The sequence below is a fragment of the Eptatretus burgeri genome, chromosome 10 (assembly GCF_056783735.1).
Source record: "Eptatretus burgeri isolate ZD-2024b chromosome 10, Ebu_testis_v1, whole genome shotgun sequence".
Taxonomy (NCBI): Eukaryota; Metazoa; Chordata; class Myxini; order Myxiniformes; family Myxinidae; genus Eptatretus; species Eptatretus burgeri.
In genome coordinates this window covers 48,765,100-48,782,032 of record NC_140970.1, presented here as the reverse complement: position 1 = coordinate 48,782,032, position 16,933 = coordinate 48,765,100, and the positions used below count along the sequence as shown (strand labels likewise).

At 43.3% G+C, this 16,933-nt stretch overlaps 1 protein-coding gene across 1 annotated transcript in view; it reads left to right on the top strand.

Annotated features, from left to right (window-relative positions):
- Window positions 1-16,600, top strand: part of LOC147018511 (rho guanine nucleotide exchange factor 3-like) — an 84,304-nt gene extending 67,704 nt beyond the window's left edge. Inside the window, exons 9-11 of the mRNA XM_085898218.1 lie at window positions 167-340; window positions 8,716-8,893; window positions 12,520-16,600. Coding sequence (XP_085754344.1) covers window positions 167-340; window positions 8,716-8,893; window positions 12,520-13,016 — 849 coding nt within the window. The 3' untranslated portion in view covers window positions 13,017-16,600. The remainder of the gene's footprint in view (window positions 1-166; window positions 341-8,715; window positions 8,894-12,519) is intronic.
- Window positions 16,601-16,933: the final 333 nt, after the last annotated feature.

The window sequence follows — 16,933 nt, the reverse complement described above, 5'->3', positions numbered from 1 at the left end:
AGAGTTGCATATCAGATTGTATTTGTTACTTTTCCAATAAAGTTACTCAGTGATGCAAGTGGATCATTTGGGCATGACAATTTGGTGAAAAGATGTGTTGATTGTTTCGTGCTTGTACTTGGATGCATTTAAACAGTCACTTAAAAACATTCGATCACTTTCCCAGGTTGCTCTCGTTGTTGGAGTGGTGAGTGAGGTGAATGTACGGACAGGCGAGTCAGAGAGTCGCTACTTTCGTGAGCGCCTTTGTTGGCCAGGACCAAGCTTGGAGCTCCGTGAGCCGATGGCAGCCAGTGGCCTCCTGTGCTGTCATGGCGAGTTGCGCAATGGCTGTGGTTCAGTAAGTCTCAGTGCTCAGTCTTTTAATGTATGTTTATACAACCTAAAATTAAAAAAAAACAACAACCCTGAAACTCAAAACAGAGCTGTGGGTTTTGCTTGTTATAAACGTGCATGCACGTTTACCCTCGCCGGAGGAGAGGGAATTACAGAACCAACTATTACAGCGCTTCTTCTCTCCATGCTCTGAATTCGCCTTCATTGCATCCATCAAGAATTGTGTTAAATCGCATCTCTGACCTAAAACTTTTAAAAACCACAGTTTGCCATGGATGCTCGCTTTCCATCAACCATTCTTTTTTTCCAACTTCAGTGCCAACTCACCCCTCACTCTCACTCTCAAAGCAACCATCCCACTCTTCTCCCTCCAAGCCTCCCTCTCACCTCTCTCAAAAATTCCCCCCTCACCTTTCTCCCACCTTTCATCCCCCTCACTCTTCCTTCTCAAAGTTGCCCCCCCCCTCTCATCCACCAACCTGCCTCCCTCCACTGCCCTCTCACCTCCATCTCTTCACTCCACCTCCTCAAATCCTCAACTGCCTTCTTCCTTGTCTCTTGTCCCCCCTCTCCCCCACCACCACCGAGCCTTTTCTCCTCCTCATTCGGCCGCCTCCCCTCGCTATTCTGCAATACCCCACACTCCTTCAGCAACCCTCCTTACCTGCCCCCCTCGTCCCTTGTCCTACCCTCCCCGTCCCCTCCACCTCCTGCACCCAAAGCCTCCTCCCCTTCCTCTTCATTAAAAGTGTGGACCTCAAATATCCGGGGCCTTCGCTCAAACCTTTCAGATCTTTCCATGCAGGTTGCCACTGACAAACCAGACATTATCTGCCTAACAGAAACTTTCCTCTCCCAAGACGTGTCTGACTCCCAAGTATCTCTCCCTGGTTACTCCCTCTTACGGTATGACAGACCTGAGCCTCGTCCTGGTGGAGGTGTTGCTCTCTTCATCAAAGACTCTATTCCTCACTCTCCATGCACTGCTCTCACTCCCCCACACCCCCAGGAATACCTCTGGCTTCGGCTTCCCCTCCACTCCCACCTCATGTTTATATGTGTACTGTACCGTCCACCGAACAGTGATGATTCCATCTACACCTCACTATCCGAAAACATGGACCATCTTCTATCTTCTCATCCAAACTCTCTCTTCCTCTTATGTGGTGACTTCAATTGTCATCACGCCAGTTGGCTCGGTGTGGGTACCTCTCTCACCTGCCATGGCACCTCAGCAAAAGCTTTCTGCGACTCATTGGGACTGACTCAATCGGTCAACTTCCCGACCCGGATCTCAACCAATGGTACTCCATCTCTTCTGGATCTGATTTTGACAAATTTCCCTGACAATATCTGCTGCTCTTCCTTCGCTCCAATTGGTTCTTCTGACCACGTTCTTGTCAAAGTGGACATCTCTCTGGCTGTTATCAGAGAACCACCTCACTGCCGTCGAGTCTGGCATTTCACTCAAGCCGACTGGCAGGGTCTCCAAGCAGCCATCAAACTTACAGACTGGTCTCCTATCACTACTTTCTCAAACATCAACTCATCCTGGGAATTCTTTCAAAGAAACTTGCTCTCCCTCATGCACAGATTTATCCCCTCTCGTGTTCAGTTGTCCTACCCTTCCTCCCGCCCTTGGTTTACTGAAGCATGTGGCGAGGCAGTTGTCCTGAAACAACTTGCCTTTGCCTCATGGAAAGCAAACCCAACTGAGGGCAATCTCAGTTCTTTCCACAAAGCTCGGAACAAGTGTGTAGCTACCCTCAGGAGAGCCAGAAAACAACATCTTTCTCATCTCAAGTCTGAACTCTCAAACCTCTCTCCCTCCTCAAAATCCTGGTGGCGTTTAATCAAATCTGTTTCTGGTGTATGTTCCCCCTCCATCCCCTCCCTTACCTCAAATGGCCGCACTGCTGATTCCACACGTGATAAAGCTGAATGTCTAAACTCGGTGTTTGCAGCTAAATCTTGTGTCCCAAACCCATCACTATCTCTACCCACTTTACCAGTCGCACCCAACTGCCCCTGGACTCTGTATCCTTTTCTCCTGACAAGGTGGAGAGCTTGCTTTCAAACCTCGAGTCAGATTCTGCAACCGGTCCAGACGGCATCAGCCCACGTGTCCTCAAAGCCTGCTCTTCTGCTCTTGCTCACCCTCTCTCTGTTCTATTCACCCTCTCATTTGCCCAAGGTCATCTGCCATCTGCTTGGAAATCTGCTAACATCACTGCCCTGCATAAAAAAGGTGCAAAAACAGATCCCTATAACTACAGACCAATCAGCCTTCTCCCAATCATCAGTAAGGTGATGGAATCCATCATCGCTTCAGACATGAAATCCTTCCTCTTCTCCAATGGCTTGATTTCCAATCATCAATTTGGTTTCAGACCAGGTCACTCTACCCTGGATATGCTGCTTCTGCTCTCCCATCAATGGATGGAGGTCCTCAATGCCAGACAGGAAATCCGAGCCGTATCCCTGGACATATCACGTGCTTTTGACACAGTCTGGCACCCTGCCCTACTCACCAAACTCTCTTCCCATGGTATTCAAGGCCATCTCCACTCATGGCTCGCAGACTTCCTCTCCTTTCGCAGTCAACGTGTGGCCCTAAATGGAGTTCTTTCATCCCCTCTTCCTGTGCAGGCTGGAGTTCCTCAAGGTAGCGTTCTGGGCCCTGTTCTTTTTCTGGTTTTCATCAATGATTTCTCGGACTCTCTGGAAAATCCTCTATTTCTCTTTGTCGACGACTCCACCCTCTGCCGTACCATCTGTCATCCCTCAGACCGGCAAGCAGCAGCTTCTTCGCTCACTGCAGATCTGGATAAAATCACAAACTGGTCCAACACGTGGAACATGTCTTTCAATCCAGACAAATCTCACACTCTCACTATGTCTCTTCGAAAGGACCGTTTACAAAACCCCCCCATCCACTTTCTCAACAATCCTCTGGAAGAAGTCTTTTCTTTCAAGCTTCTAGGTCTCACTATCTGCCATGACCTTTCCTGGAAAAGTCACATTTCCAACCTCGCCTCAAAAGCCAGTCGCCGACTGGGAATCCTCCGTCGTGCTAAGTCCTTCCTCGGCCCTCTTGACCTGACCTGTACTCCTGACCACTTACAAAGCTTTTGTCCGTAGCCTGATGGAGTACTGCTCTCCCCTCTGGGCTGGTGCTCCTGCCTCCCACCTTTCTCGGCTTCACGCTGTCGAAACCAGGGCATTTAAGATCATCGGCATCTCCCGCAATGAAGCTGAGTCTTTGGGCCTCTCACTCAATCACCGCAGGTTGGTCGGTGGTCTTTCTGTCTTCTACCGACTCCTCTCCAGCCTTGCCCCCCCTGCTCTCTCTACGATTTGTCCCCACCACATTTCCACAGGGCGCTCAAGGTCCGCCAACAACCCCCTTCTGGTAAAACTACCAAAATCACGAATCACTGCTCATCTTCACTCTTTCATTCCTCTTTTTTCCCACCTTTGGAATAAACTTCCTCACTCTATTCTTTCCCATTCTTCCCTCCAGGCTTTCAAAACAGCTGTTCACCACCACCTCTTATCTTCCCCCATCCAAATCCTCGATCTTTTCTACCCCCGATAATCCACCCAAGCCCACTTCCTTCATTTCTCCTGCTTTCCTTCCTGAAAGTCCCTGAAATGTCCATCTTCTCTTCGCCATGTTCCCCGTCCCATCCCCATCCCTCTCCCTTCCACAGTTCACCTAATGTGTATGTTCCCCACTGTTTTGTCCCTTCCACTCCCGCCCCTCTTGTCTCATGCCTCCTTGCTGTGAGTTGTGTGTTAGCTCTCATACGAGCCTTGACCAAGGTATACAAAAAAAAAAAATTGCATTTGGATTTGTCTGTCTGTCTGTCTGTCTGTCTGTTTGTCCGTCCACACAGAACTTTCGTGTTTTTCTTTGCAATCACTTGTCGAGTTGAGACGAAATTTTCACCATTGGTGCGACTACTCATGTAGAATGTTTTAATGATAATTATGATGTCATAGTTCATGTGGTGTGGTAGCCATATTGGAATGAGTGAGATTTTTTTTATGATGTCATAGGTGCCCTCATTATTACGTCATAATTACATATGTAGAACGCCATATCCAATCAGTATGAAAATTTTTGAGGGTCATCTCGGGATAAAATAGTCCACGTAAAAAGGGGGAAAAATGACGTCATCGGTCACATGATTCGGCAGCCATATTGTTTTTTGTTGTTGTTTTTGTTACCTTCAAGAATCTTCTTCTCTGAAGTGGCTGAACAGATCGAGGCAAAACTTTACACGTGTGACCGCCCGTCCATGAGGAACAAAAGATTTTTGAAACAAGCCGGTGCTTAAAGAACAAGCCACTCCAAATATATTCTCAAATGCATGGAAGCAGAGTATGGCGTAGGTGCCCTGTTGTATTCTACAGTAGCCAAAGGAGCAACTGACTTTTTAAGCGTGGAAACGAAGATGACTCCAGGTCAAGATGGCCTGCAGATTAGACTAACTCACAAAGCGTTGCACAGGTCGAGGCTTTAATCATGAAGAATTGCCTTAAACTGGCAAGAATATTCATAGAACTTTGAATGTATCAAATCAGCAGCGTTATCATCATCCACAAAGCTTGGTTATGTTCAAGCTCTCAGCAACATTGGTCCCCAAAAACCTCACCACTCATGATCAACAGTAATGGCAGACGGCATCATCTCGCTAGCTTCTAAAAATGTTCAACAATGCCGGTGAGTCTGGCAGTTCACTGAGGCAGATTGGCAAGGGCTATCTCTCTTCTGCACCGTCTGCTCTAACTGCAAGCAGCTATCTCTCTTCAGTGCTGGTCTCCCTTATCTACTGCCCCTGATGTGGACTCAGCCTGGGAATTCTTCCAGAGAAACCTGTTCTCATGCACAGATTCATCCTATCTTGTCTTCAATTGTCTTCAATCGCCCATGGGATCCTGAATCATGTGGTGAGGCAGTTGATCTGGAACAACTTGCCTTCACTTCATGGAAGGCTAATCTGACCGAAGGTAATCTAAATGCATCCCAAAATGTCCGCAACAAGTATATGTTCATTCTCGGAGCCAAAAAACATCTGTCCAACCTCAAAAATGAACTTTCAAACTTGTCTCTCTCCTCTAAAATCTGGTGGCGCCTTGTTAAGTCGGCTCCCCTTCCATCCCTTCCCCCTCTTGAAATGGCGCATCACAGCCGACTGCTCGTGAGAAGGACGAATGCCTCGATTCTATGTTCTCTTCCAAATCTTGTGTCCCCCAACTACTTACTCTCGGTACCCATCCTTCAATGTCATATCCAACTGCTCTTGGAATCTCTTTTACACCTGAGAAAGTACAGAAGGTTCTTTCAACCCTCGACTCTGATTCTGCAACTGGACCAGATGGCATCAGCTCACCTATCCTAAAATCCTGCTCTGCATTGCTTTCACCTCCTCTGTCTGCCCTTTTCACCCGATGATACGCCTTAGGTCAACTTCCATCTGCTTTGAAATTGGCCAACATCACTGCATAACATAAAAAAGGTGCAAAAACTGATTCCCTTAACAGTACTATCTGCTTACTTCCAATCATCAGCAAGGTCATGGAATCCATAATTTCAGTTGACATGAAATCTTTACTTTTCTCCAATAACCTCATCTCAGATCACCAATTTGGTTTCAGACCAGGTCACTTCACCTTGGACATGCTGCTTCAACTCGCCCAACAAGGAAGAGAGACCCTCAATGGCAGACATGAGATCGGGCCCATATCTCGTGCTTTCAATACAGTCTGGCATCCCGTCTTACTCTCCAAACTCCAAATAAGGCAGTGTTCTGAGTCCAGTTCGATTCCTGATCTTCATAAATGATCTTTCTGACTCTGGAAAATCCTCTGTGTTGATTTGCTGATGACTCCACCCTTTGCCATGACATCCCTCATCCCTCATCCCTCAGACAGACAGACAGACAGACAGGCTGTAGCCTCTTCCCTTTCTTCAGACTTTGAAAAAATCACAAGATAGTCCAACACTTGGAATATGTCTTTCAATTCTGATAAATCTCACACTATCACTATCTCTCTCCAAAAGGACGGTCTGGAAACCACATTTCAAAATTGGCCTGAAAAGCCAGCCGCCGAATGGGCATCCTCCGTCGTACGAAGTCCTTCCTTGGCACACCTGAATTCCTATCCACCTCCAAGGCCTTCATCCACAGCTTGATGGAGAACTTCTCTCTCCTGCCTCACATCTTGCTCAGCTTGATGCCGTGGAAACCAAGGCCTTCAAGGTTATTGGAATCTCCTGTGGCCAAGTCAATGGGCCTATAACTTCGCCATTGTGGACAGGTCGGTAGTCTGTCTTCTTCTACTTCTCCTTTCTCGTCTTTGCACCCTCTGCTCTTTCCATCCTTTATCTCCCACCCCCCCCCCCCCCAGGTTGCTGCAGGGCATACACAGTCCCACCATCAACCCCCTTCTGGTGAACCTCTCCATATCTAAGATCACTGCTCACCTCCACTCCTTTTTCCAAAAAAAAATTTTTTTTTCATTTATTATTATTATATTTAGATATATTATTATATATTTATTATTTTATTTTTTGTCATATAGACAGTATAAATTAAACATAGTCGAGTAAAAAATAGTTAGTGGAGGACGAAGTATCATATAAGTATTAGGTAAGTTAGGAGTGTTGAGGTATATCCTTCGTTACCCATACACTGCCTAATATTGCTCCTTTTTTATTTTTGTTTTTTTCCCTGCCCATTAAACCAAGTTTCACATCCTCTTCAATCTCACTCTTCCCTCCAGGTCTTCAAGACAGCTGTTCACCAACTCAGATAGTTCCCAATCCAAAATCATGATTTTTTTTCGACCCTCGTTAACCCACGCCCCAATCCCCCCCCCTAAATTCCCAGTTTTTCCTCCTTAGAGTTTCCTTCTCACCGGCCCATGCATCCTCTCCTGCTCCTCATTCATCCCCGCACTCATTGTTTGTCCATATCTGCTTTCTCTTGGCCTTCAACTCTGCCATTGGTGTTTCCCCCTCTCACTCTGCTGTTTCTTTTGTCCTGTTGTGTCCTGATCCATTCGGTTTACTCATGCTAGCTCTTCCACGAGCCTCGACTATGAATACAAAAAATATATGTATACATCTAGCTGAACTCTATCCCTTCTCTGGAATCTGGTGACCAAACAGTCTCACCACTGGGATCCTGAAATTAAATTGAAATCCCTACAATTGAAGCATAAAGGATTAGTCACCAAATAAATTTTGCATCGAACCCTCATCAAGCAAGATCACAGCTTTGACTGTCTGGGATGCTAAGGAAATTGTGCTGCTGATTGACTACATGCCTCACAAAACTACAATTGCAGGAGAATATCATGCCAGGCCCATGCAAAAATGTCAGCAAGCTATCAAGGACAAATGTTGAAGGGGAGGGATATTGTTCAGAAAGATGTGCTCCTCCTCCAGGACAATACACCTGTGCACAAGGTCCATGTTGCACAGACCACTATGAGTGACTGTGGCTTTGAACAGTTGGTTCACCTCCCCTCCAATCTGGAACTGGTACCCAATGATGATTATCGTTTTTGACATTTGAAGTCCCACCTATGTAGCAATGAATTTGGCAATGATGAGGAATTGACTGCAACATCCAAGAGCAAGTGCATTGAAGTCAGAGACACTATATTGAAAGATTGGGTTGGACTATTATATCTCACTAGCAGAGAACCCACCCTGCAGGCGATCTTGTTCCAAACGTGCAACACGTTCTTCTGACACATACCTTTATTTAGACGGTGAAAAGGCAACTGACTGCTCTGTATACGCAAAAAAAAAAACAAACCCATGAAGTAATGTGCAGGAAGCAAAAACATACCTACTGCTTATCATTCAAAACGCCTCACTCCACTGGAAAATGTGGGGACAGGAATACTGCACTGTAAATGGTGGAGACTTGTAATGCCCTCTCCCACCTGGAGGCGGAGCGACACGATACACATTTACATCGAAAATTTGTGTCCCTCACCCCCTCCCCAAGACCACCTGCAAAGATAAAAACACCCCGATACATTAATTGGGGTCATGCTGATCCTATGTAGCAAGTCTGGATGTTATTGGTCCATAACTGTAGGAGGAGTAGTGCAACAAAAATACAAACACCAGTCCGTGAATTATAGTAAGGATTCCTCGAACTTTGGAAAGCCCCTTGCATGAACGTGCACTTCTTTTCCAGATACTTCCTGAATGTGTGAACATGGCCATATATGATGTGAAGTGATGCAGACTGGTATAATAAATTACCTTTTGAGATATGATATCACATTGAGTCGGAGAGATACTTATATTTAATATGGTAAGCATCAAGTTGTGGTATCCTCTCCCCACAGAAACTTCACGTTTTCCTTTTCCAAGACGTGTTGGTGGTGACGAAACCACTGAAACGACATGGCAAAGCTTGCTTCCCCGTTTGCAAGCCACCTATGGCCATTGCCCGGATTGCTCTCCACGAGACGGTCGACAGCAAGACTAGGAATGGAGCTACCTTCCGCAGGGTGTTTGGCTCGGGTATGTCACTGATATGACTGTGATTCATACAACAGCACAGGCCATAAATGAGGCTCGGGCTTTTTTGACTTTAGATGCAAATTTTGTGAAAGGATCAATCATAGTTTGACATATCTGCTTACATTTCATTCTACACGTCACAAAACTTGAATCATAAGTGTTACATCTGATCTCAATATTTTAGGAAAATCAGATATTGAGGCCTTCAGTGCATTGGAGGTGCTAGTTTATTACTCCACTTGGAACGTCGTTCCAGGGAGCTTATGGGATAGTGCATCTTCTGTCCGTCCACCCGTCCACAAACACTTGCAACTGCTTCTGTGAAATTACACACACAATTTTGATGAAAGTTCACCACAACCTTCATCATCCATGATGTACCAAAGTTTGTTCACAGCATTAAACAAAAAATTTGGGGTTTATGGGGGGAGGGTTGCCCCCCTCCCCCCCCCAAAAGAGGTACTTGCTATAACATTGGTTTATCAGTACATTTTGCTGATTCCTTCCTTCTCCGTTGACTTCCTCGTCAGTATAATTATTTTACTAGGTGAGCACACAGGAGTTTTGCCCCTATTTTTACATTTTTTTTAGCTTATCTGGAATTTAAATTCCAAATAAGGTATTATCATCGCGCACCGTCCATTCGTCTGTCTCCTATTCTGACTTCTCCGGCCAAACCGCTGGGCTGATCTGACTGAAATTTGGCAGCAACGTTCCGCTCCTGGTTGGTAACGGGGATTGCAAAGCTCATTCCGGTCACGTGACTTTAAGTAGGTCAAAATGGATGACTTAGTAAATTTCATCAAAAATCATCTTCTCCAGACCCACCAGTCAGAATGCTACCAAATTTGGTTTACAACATTAGGCCAGGGTTTGGATGTTAAATTGCAGACGTCATTCCGATCACTTTACCAGAAGTGTGTCAAAATGGCCGCCTTTGTCAATTTTTAGAAAAATCATCTAAATTCCTTAAAAATATCTTCTTCTCCATACCCACAAGTCAAAACGCTACCAAGTTTGGGTTGCAACATTAGGATAGGGTCCTGATGTTAAATTGTGGAGACCATGCCGATCACGTGACCGGCAGTTTATCAAAATGGTCGTCGCGTAAATTCCTTCAAAAATCATCTTCTCCAGACCCACCAGTCAGAATGCTACCAAATTTGGGTTACAACATTAGGCCAGGGTAGGGATGTTAAATTGTAGAGGTCATGCCGATCACCTGACCAAAAGTGCCAAAATGGTGGACTTTGTAAAATTTTGGGAAAATCGTGTAAATTCCTTCAAAAATCTTCTTCTCCACACCCACCAGTCAGAATGCTACCAAATTTGGGTTACAACATTAGGACAGGGTCGTGATGTTAACTTGTGGAGGTCATGCTGATCACTTTACCAGAAGTGTGTCAAAATGGCCGCCTTTGTCAATTTTTAGAAAAATCATCTAAATTCCTTAAAAATATCTTCTTCTCCATACCCACAAGTCAAAACGCTACCAAGTTTGGGTTACAACATTAGGATAGGGTCCTGATGCTAAATTGTGGAGACCATGCCGATCACGTGACCGGAAGTTTATCAAAATGGCCGTCGCGTAAATTCCTTCAAAAATCTTCTCCAGACCCACCAGTCAGAATGCTACCAAATTTGGTTTACAACATTAGGCCAGGGCCCAGATAAGCTACAGCAGGTCCAATGGTCCTATTTTTATATCTATATCGACAATTTTTGGTGGGGATTAACGAGATACGACCTCAGCATTTTAATCTCAAATCTTACTACATGGATGTTTCCAAACTTTTAATTTTCTCAATCATCTTTGCAGGCAGGGTATTGCATCTCAGAGTAAACAGTCTTTCATAGGGGTTTAAAAAAAATAGCTGTTGCATCTGCTACCACCCATTTGTAGACATTAATGATTCCATTGTGCTCGTCAATAAGAATCAGCCATAATTGTATGCTGGCACCCCCCGCAAAATTCCAAATTACTTGGACCCTAATCTACAAGGGTGCTGTAACACCGGTAAACACATCGGTGCAACCACCGAACCAAATTTGTAATTGCGTCCTAGTCTTTTGTGCACTCAAACTAATTGATTAATGCATTCCAAGCTTTGTGTACACAGACACCTAAACTTGATCTGAGGTGCATTGTCAGGGTGGGCGTGCAATATAAATTGACAAGATTTTGGCCTACTTTGGATGAATCGTGAAATATTTAGCTTGAGTGACTTCTCCAGCAACTCTCCATTGTAAGCTTGGGCATCTGCAGCTGCTTCTATTTACTGAGTGCTTGAAGAGAAGAACACTACATGGAGTTGCAGTTGGGGACGAGTCACCGTCACCTGTTCCACAAACCAAACTGAATGCCATTTAAAGCATTGCTGATGTGATTTCTGTACTTTGCTTGGTTAAGAAATATTTCGTGCTATTTTAATGGTCACCCTACATTTTAACCAACCTTTATTGCAAAACAGTCTTTCAGTAATTATCCCCACAATAAATAATAAAAAAACAACTGGGTGTCCGTCCATCCGTCACGCTATCTCCTCCTCAAACGGTTGTGCAGAAATTCACGAAACTTTATAGTTATGATCACTACATGGCAAGGTGTGAGAGCAGCATCATTTTTGGCCCTGCCCATTGGGTGGGGTCAAAAGGTCAAATACCAAAAATACAATTACGGACACACTTATAAACATTTTTTAGTAAAACTTTGGATATGCAATAAACATTTGGGGACGCATGAAATATGTAACGATTTTGGGGGGGATTTGACCTTGAGTTAATGCCCCAGGGGGTGAGGACATAAGGTCACAGGGGTTAAAACAGAAGTTTTTTTTAAACTCAGAATTTGATTTTGGGTCATTCCTGGTGGAACTTTTTGCAATATTTCAATTTTGCTTGATGTGGGAAGCGTGGGGATTTGTGATGGTGTGCCATCAACCTCACTCTCATTTTGGAATTGTTTTTCTGCTTCAAAACAATGTTTCAGGAGTGGTTCAACTCCAGAGCTAGAGTTGAAAATTACTAATTGCATCACCTTTTCTAAATAATTTATCTTTCACAAGTCTCTCTTTCTATCGAGTGCAGCCTGTGGCTGCTGGTTGCATCATTGGTTGGGACGCGGCTATGCCGCTGATGCAGTGTCCCCCTTACCAGTACACTGGTGCTCATTTTGCCGACCTCGGAAGGATGACAGGCTGAGTCAACCTCCTGGTGTATTAATTCAGCGGCCCAACGGGGCTTGAACTCAAGACCCTAGGATCCCAAGCCGCCACCCTAACCACGAAGCCAACACCAGGCTTATCTTTCACAAGTGCAAATGATGTTTTTAGGTGTTTTACAAATGGAAGCTAAATTTGAGAGTGTAAAATGGTCTATTCTGATCTGCTGCAGCAAAAGGACCTCCTCAACTCATATTTATGGGTGTTTGGCATACTTGCCAAGGTTAGTGAAAGTGAGCAGCCATGGAAACTGAACCTATACCAACCAATGGATAACTCAACAAGTCTTTAACCACTCGGTTAAAGAGCCTCTCCATTAAAACTTTTAACAAGCAAATGCAATGGGATGTCATCAGTGCTGGAAAAGTAACATACATGGTTATGTTGTTATTTCTGTTCTTGCAGTGAAACATGCTTTTCGTGTGAGCTGCAGCGACCCTTCACAAGCCTTGACATTGAGGGCACGTGATGCTTTTGCCAAGCGCCGGTGGTTAGTGTGTCTCCGCAGCTGCATTTCTGCAGCTGCTCCATCATCAGTGACCGCAGCACGCACCATGCCAAACAGTGATCACCAGCCAGAACATTTGCCAGCGCATGCCATGAGCCTTGATCAGTCATTGGATGATGGTGAAACTGTAGAAAACCTGGAGGTTGGACCTGTGAAAATGAGCATTTTCTCAGAAAGGGCTTGCAAGATAGAGCAATCCATCGGAGATTCGTTGACTGTGGACAGAGGATGCGAGTTGGATTGTGTTCCAGAAGAATTGGAAACGTCTCCAGATGCCCAAAATGAAGAAAGAACGTCAACGTATCCACAAGAGGAATTGGAAGAAGCTTCTGATGGGTACAAAAATACAATTGAAACACAAGTTGTAATCGAACAGATGGAACAGGATGAATAATTTGAACAAAGAATCCGAATCCATTGTGAATTTACTACTTGCAGGTTGGATTATGTCCTAGTATTGTGATGAGTATTATGACTGTCTGGTCTGGATAACTTGATACTAGGTGCTGACTGGTCATGGAATCTAAGATTGTTATTGGTTAAAGGCATAGTGTGTGGCTCTGTTCAGCCACCAGGAATTTGTTGGCCATTTTTCGACTTTCTCGGCTGGTATTGCAAACCCGATGCACTGATAGGGCTGTAGTTTTGATAATGCCTTATTTCCCAAGTTATATGCACTGAAAGTGACTTAAGAAGGTAATAAACTATATGACAGCGGTTCTTAACCTCCCCCCACCCCTCATTTCTGTTTTTTAGAAAAATACAACTTGGATATCAATCAAAAACATCCACTGAGCACACACCACTGACCTGCCAGTAAAGCCGCGTTGGTTAAAAATGGCTAGCCTTCCCAATTATTGTTAAGTTGCTATCACCACAGGTTTCTGGTGTATTTTCGACCTTAAGACCTTTCGGTCGTGAAAATCGTTAAAATTGCTCACATTGTAGTGAGTTCTGCGGTCATGAGATGGCTCAATTGGGGTTAAGCAATTTAATCTCCTGGACGCAAGGCAAGTCTTCTGAGAACATGCAAACACTGTTCTAGTGTTCCATTGACCAACTGCTGAGGTCTTGAATATAGTATTACAAAATAATAGGTTGGTAGAATTTATTCCATCTCATTCTTAAACCTTATAGGCCTGCATGATGGACTCGTCAAAGAAAGGCTGATAAGAAATTCGATGCCAGTGTGATCGTAGATTGAATGCCATAATTGCTGAATTAAACTCGTTATTTTGCTGTGCGCTATTGTTAGTAAAGACTAGAGATAGCCACTTGTCACTGAGAAAGACTTCCACTTTAATGTGTGGGATTAACCAAAGGAATCTGCTGTGGATAAGTTGAAGGAAAAATGGATTGAAGTATTCATCATGGCAAACTTGACTTTACCAAGTGTCATTTCTTTATTGATTTATTTATTTACTCTTTCATAAAAAAAATTAACTTTTTTTTTGTCATGGCGGTTCCAAATGTTATTTTGTCCTGAAACTGTTGAAAACGAGGCAGGTCGTCTTGATTTTAATAAACAGTTCTCAAATGGAACCCCTTCATTTGAAGGATAACAAAGGATGGTTTAATGTTGATAAAAATGTTAAACTATTGACATGAATTTGCAAGTGAAGTAGGGAACAAACCTTTTTGGGAAAAGTTGGCTACAGATGAAACCTTGAGTACGTGTGGAGCATTTTAAAATTGGTGGTGTCTGTGATGCGTTTATACAGGGTCCTTCACGAAATGACTGTTTTGATTTTTACTTGCGGAAAATCGGAGATTTTCTCAAGTATATTAGTTGGTTGCGTGCATTATTCTGTCCGTCTATCTGTCTTTGTTTGTTTTTATGTTTATCGCCGAGAGGTCACAACTTTAAACCAATCTGCACGAAACTTCACCACATGGTGGAGTTTGTCATCAGCAAGAAGCCTATTCTTTTTGAGGTCAAAATGTCAACATCAGCCAAAGATCAAATTTCTAAAATCCTCAATTTTCATTCGATTGAGACATTTGAAGAGGATTTGCATATCAGGTGACTGAATTCAACCACCAATTATTTTTGAGGTCAACAGAGGCCGAATTTATAAAAGTGTCAATTTTCTTCCAATTGACTTGAAATTTGAAGTGGGGTTTCATATTTGGTCATTGAATTCAACCACCAATTATTTTTGAGGTCAACTTGGATCAAAAGGTCAACATAGGCCAAATGTCAACAAATGTGCAATTTCTAAAACACTCAATTTTCATCCCATTGACTTGAAATTTGAAGAGAATTTGCATATCAGGTCACTGAATTCACCCACCAATTATTTTTTTTAAGGTCAAATTTGTTTTATGGATTTTGCAAGTATCGTGCTATGCACGGTCTTTCCTGTTTCTTTGTTGGTTGTTGAACAGTGAATGTTAGCACCATACATTGCATCATCTACCAACAGAACAAAGTAAGATTGTTACTGTTCACTCAGACTAATAGTGTGGTTAGTGGAAAGACTCTTCAAAACGAGTTTTTACTGTGTTTTTGAAATCAGGGCTCCAACATGGGCATAGTATGGTTCCTGCAGGATGGTGAAACTCCCCATATGGTGAGAGTAGTCATTGACTTTCTCCATGAAACTTTTGAAGATCGTGTCATTTCTCGCAAATTTCCAGCTCAGGATTATCTCGTTTCTAGAATAGGATGGCCTGCTCTCAGCCTCTATCTTAAATGCCTGCAATTATTTTATAATGGGGCACCTTAAAAGTAAAGTCTTTCCACAAAGTCCACAAACCTTTATGGAGCTGAGAGCTAAAGTTGTGGAATTGTACAACTCGGTCGACGACAACGACTTTTGTCACAGAGTAGCAAATAGTTCCATCCTTGGGTTGGAAGAAATTCGAAAGCAAAATGATGGTCACATTGAACATCCCTGTCACAACAAATAAATCTTCAAAGTATATTGTTTGCATTCAACGATTACATTGTTGCTTTATACATACACATCAAAACTTCTCGATCACAATTTTAAATTGATATAATTTCGTGGACCACCCTGTATTTGCAAAGTCGTGCTGTGATTGTTGCAACATAAGTCCGGAGATCTGTAACTCTCTTCACATGATACAATGAAGAGATCTTTGCATCATCATCCTCTGCCATTTCGAAAATGCTCTCCACGAGACTCTCATAAACCATTCTGAAGCCACAATTGAGTTCAATTCCAAAGGCAGTTATGGCCTTGCTTTGGCTTTATCGCCTTGTTGTAGCAATAGTTCATTAGTGAAAACTTAAAACAGACCCTTCAGCTGTGAGGGAGCTTTCCACGCAATTTTCAGGTAGAAATGTAGCATTGATCTCATGGCTGGAGGGTTTTTTTTTTTGAACTGTAGATGTTCGACCTTTCTATCAGCAAACTTTGCACTAGAAGCTCTATATGTGGTTTGGTAGCCATCTTTAATGTAACAGTTTGAAATGACACTAAAGATTGGCTGCTTGATGAGATAAGGTTAGTGTTATTCATATCCCTTCAAATAAGTCTCCTGCACAACTGCATTGTTCCCTCTTTGCTAGTTGCTTTGTATACATCCAGAATGCTGCACATCGTGTTTAAAAAACAAAACAAAAAAAAAAACCTTTCCAACAATTACAGAATCTACAACCTTGAAATGTTTTGTTGTTTATTGACACTGTAATTAAAGCTGCCATTTCAGAGCTGCATCCACAGTGAATATCGTGCTGCTACTGCTTCGGTTGTGTGAATGTTTTTCTTTGCAGGATTAGATAAGTGGCCTTGACATGTCGGTGTGAATTATATTGGTGCCAAATCATAATTGGTGTTTAGATGCACACTTCTCATCTTTGTTCCAGTTAGGCCTGCTGTCAGTGTTGGAAAGCCACCTGGGCTGTCAGATTTTTGTGATTTGAGAATTTGTCGACATGCTTTTACATCGATAATGTTGAGTTCATAGTAAGTGTTAAAACAAACAGGCAATAAAAGTTGTTGGTGTTTATTTGGCTTGTTGTAATTTGGAGTTTCTCATAATTTTCTGGTTGAACTTTATTCATCAAACTTCCCAAATTTCCTGTGTCGATCTGCTTCGAGATCAAATTCTTTATTCTTCTTCGAGGTAGTTTGGAAGTAGCTCAAAATTGTGACGAGTGCCTTTGATTTGAAATGATAATCGATTTTGTTGCACTTGCAAGGCATCGCAACATTTTCTCAGCATAAATCTTAACTGCAGGCTCATTAGCTGACTTACAATTACCGGTATAAGCAAGGTCATGGAATCTATCACTCCAGTTTACAGTTTCCATCAAATCCTTCCTTCTTCTCCATTGGCCTG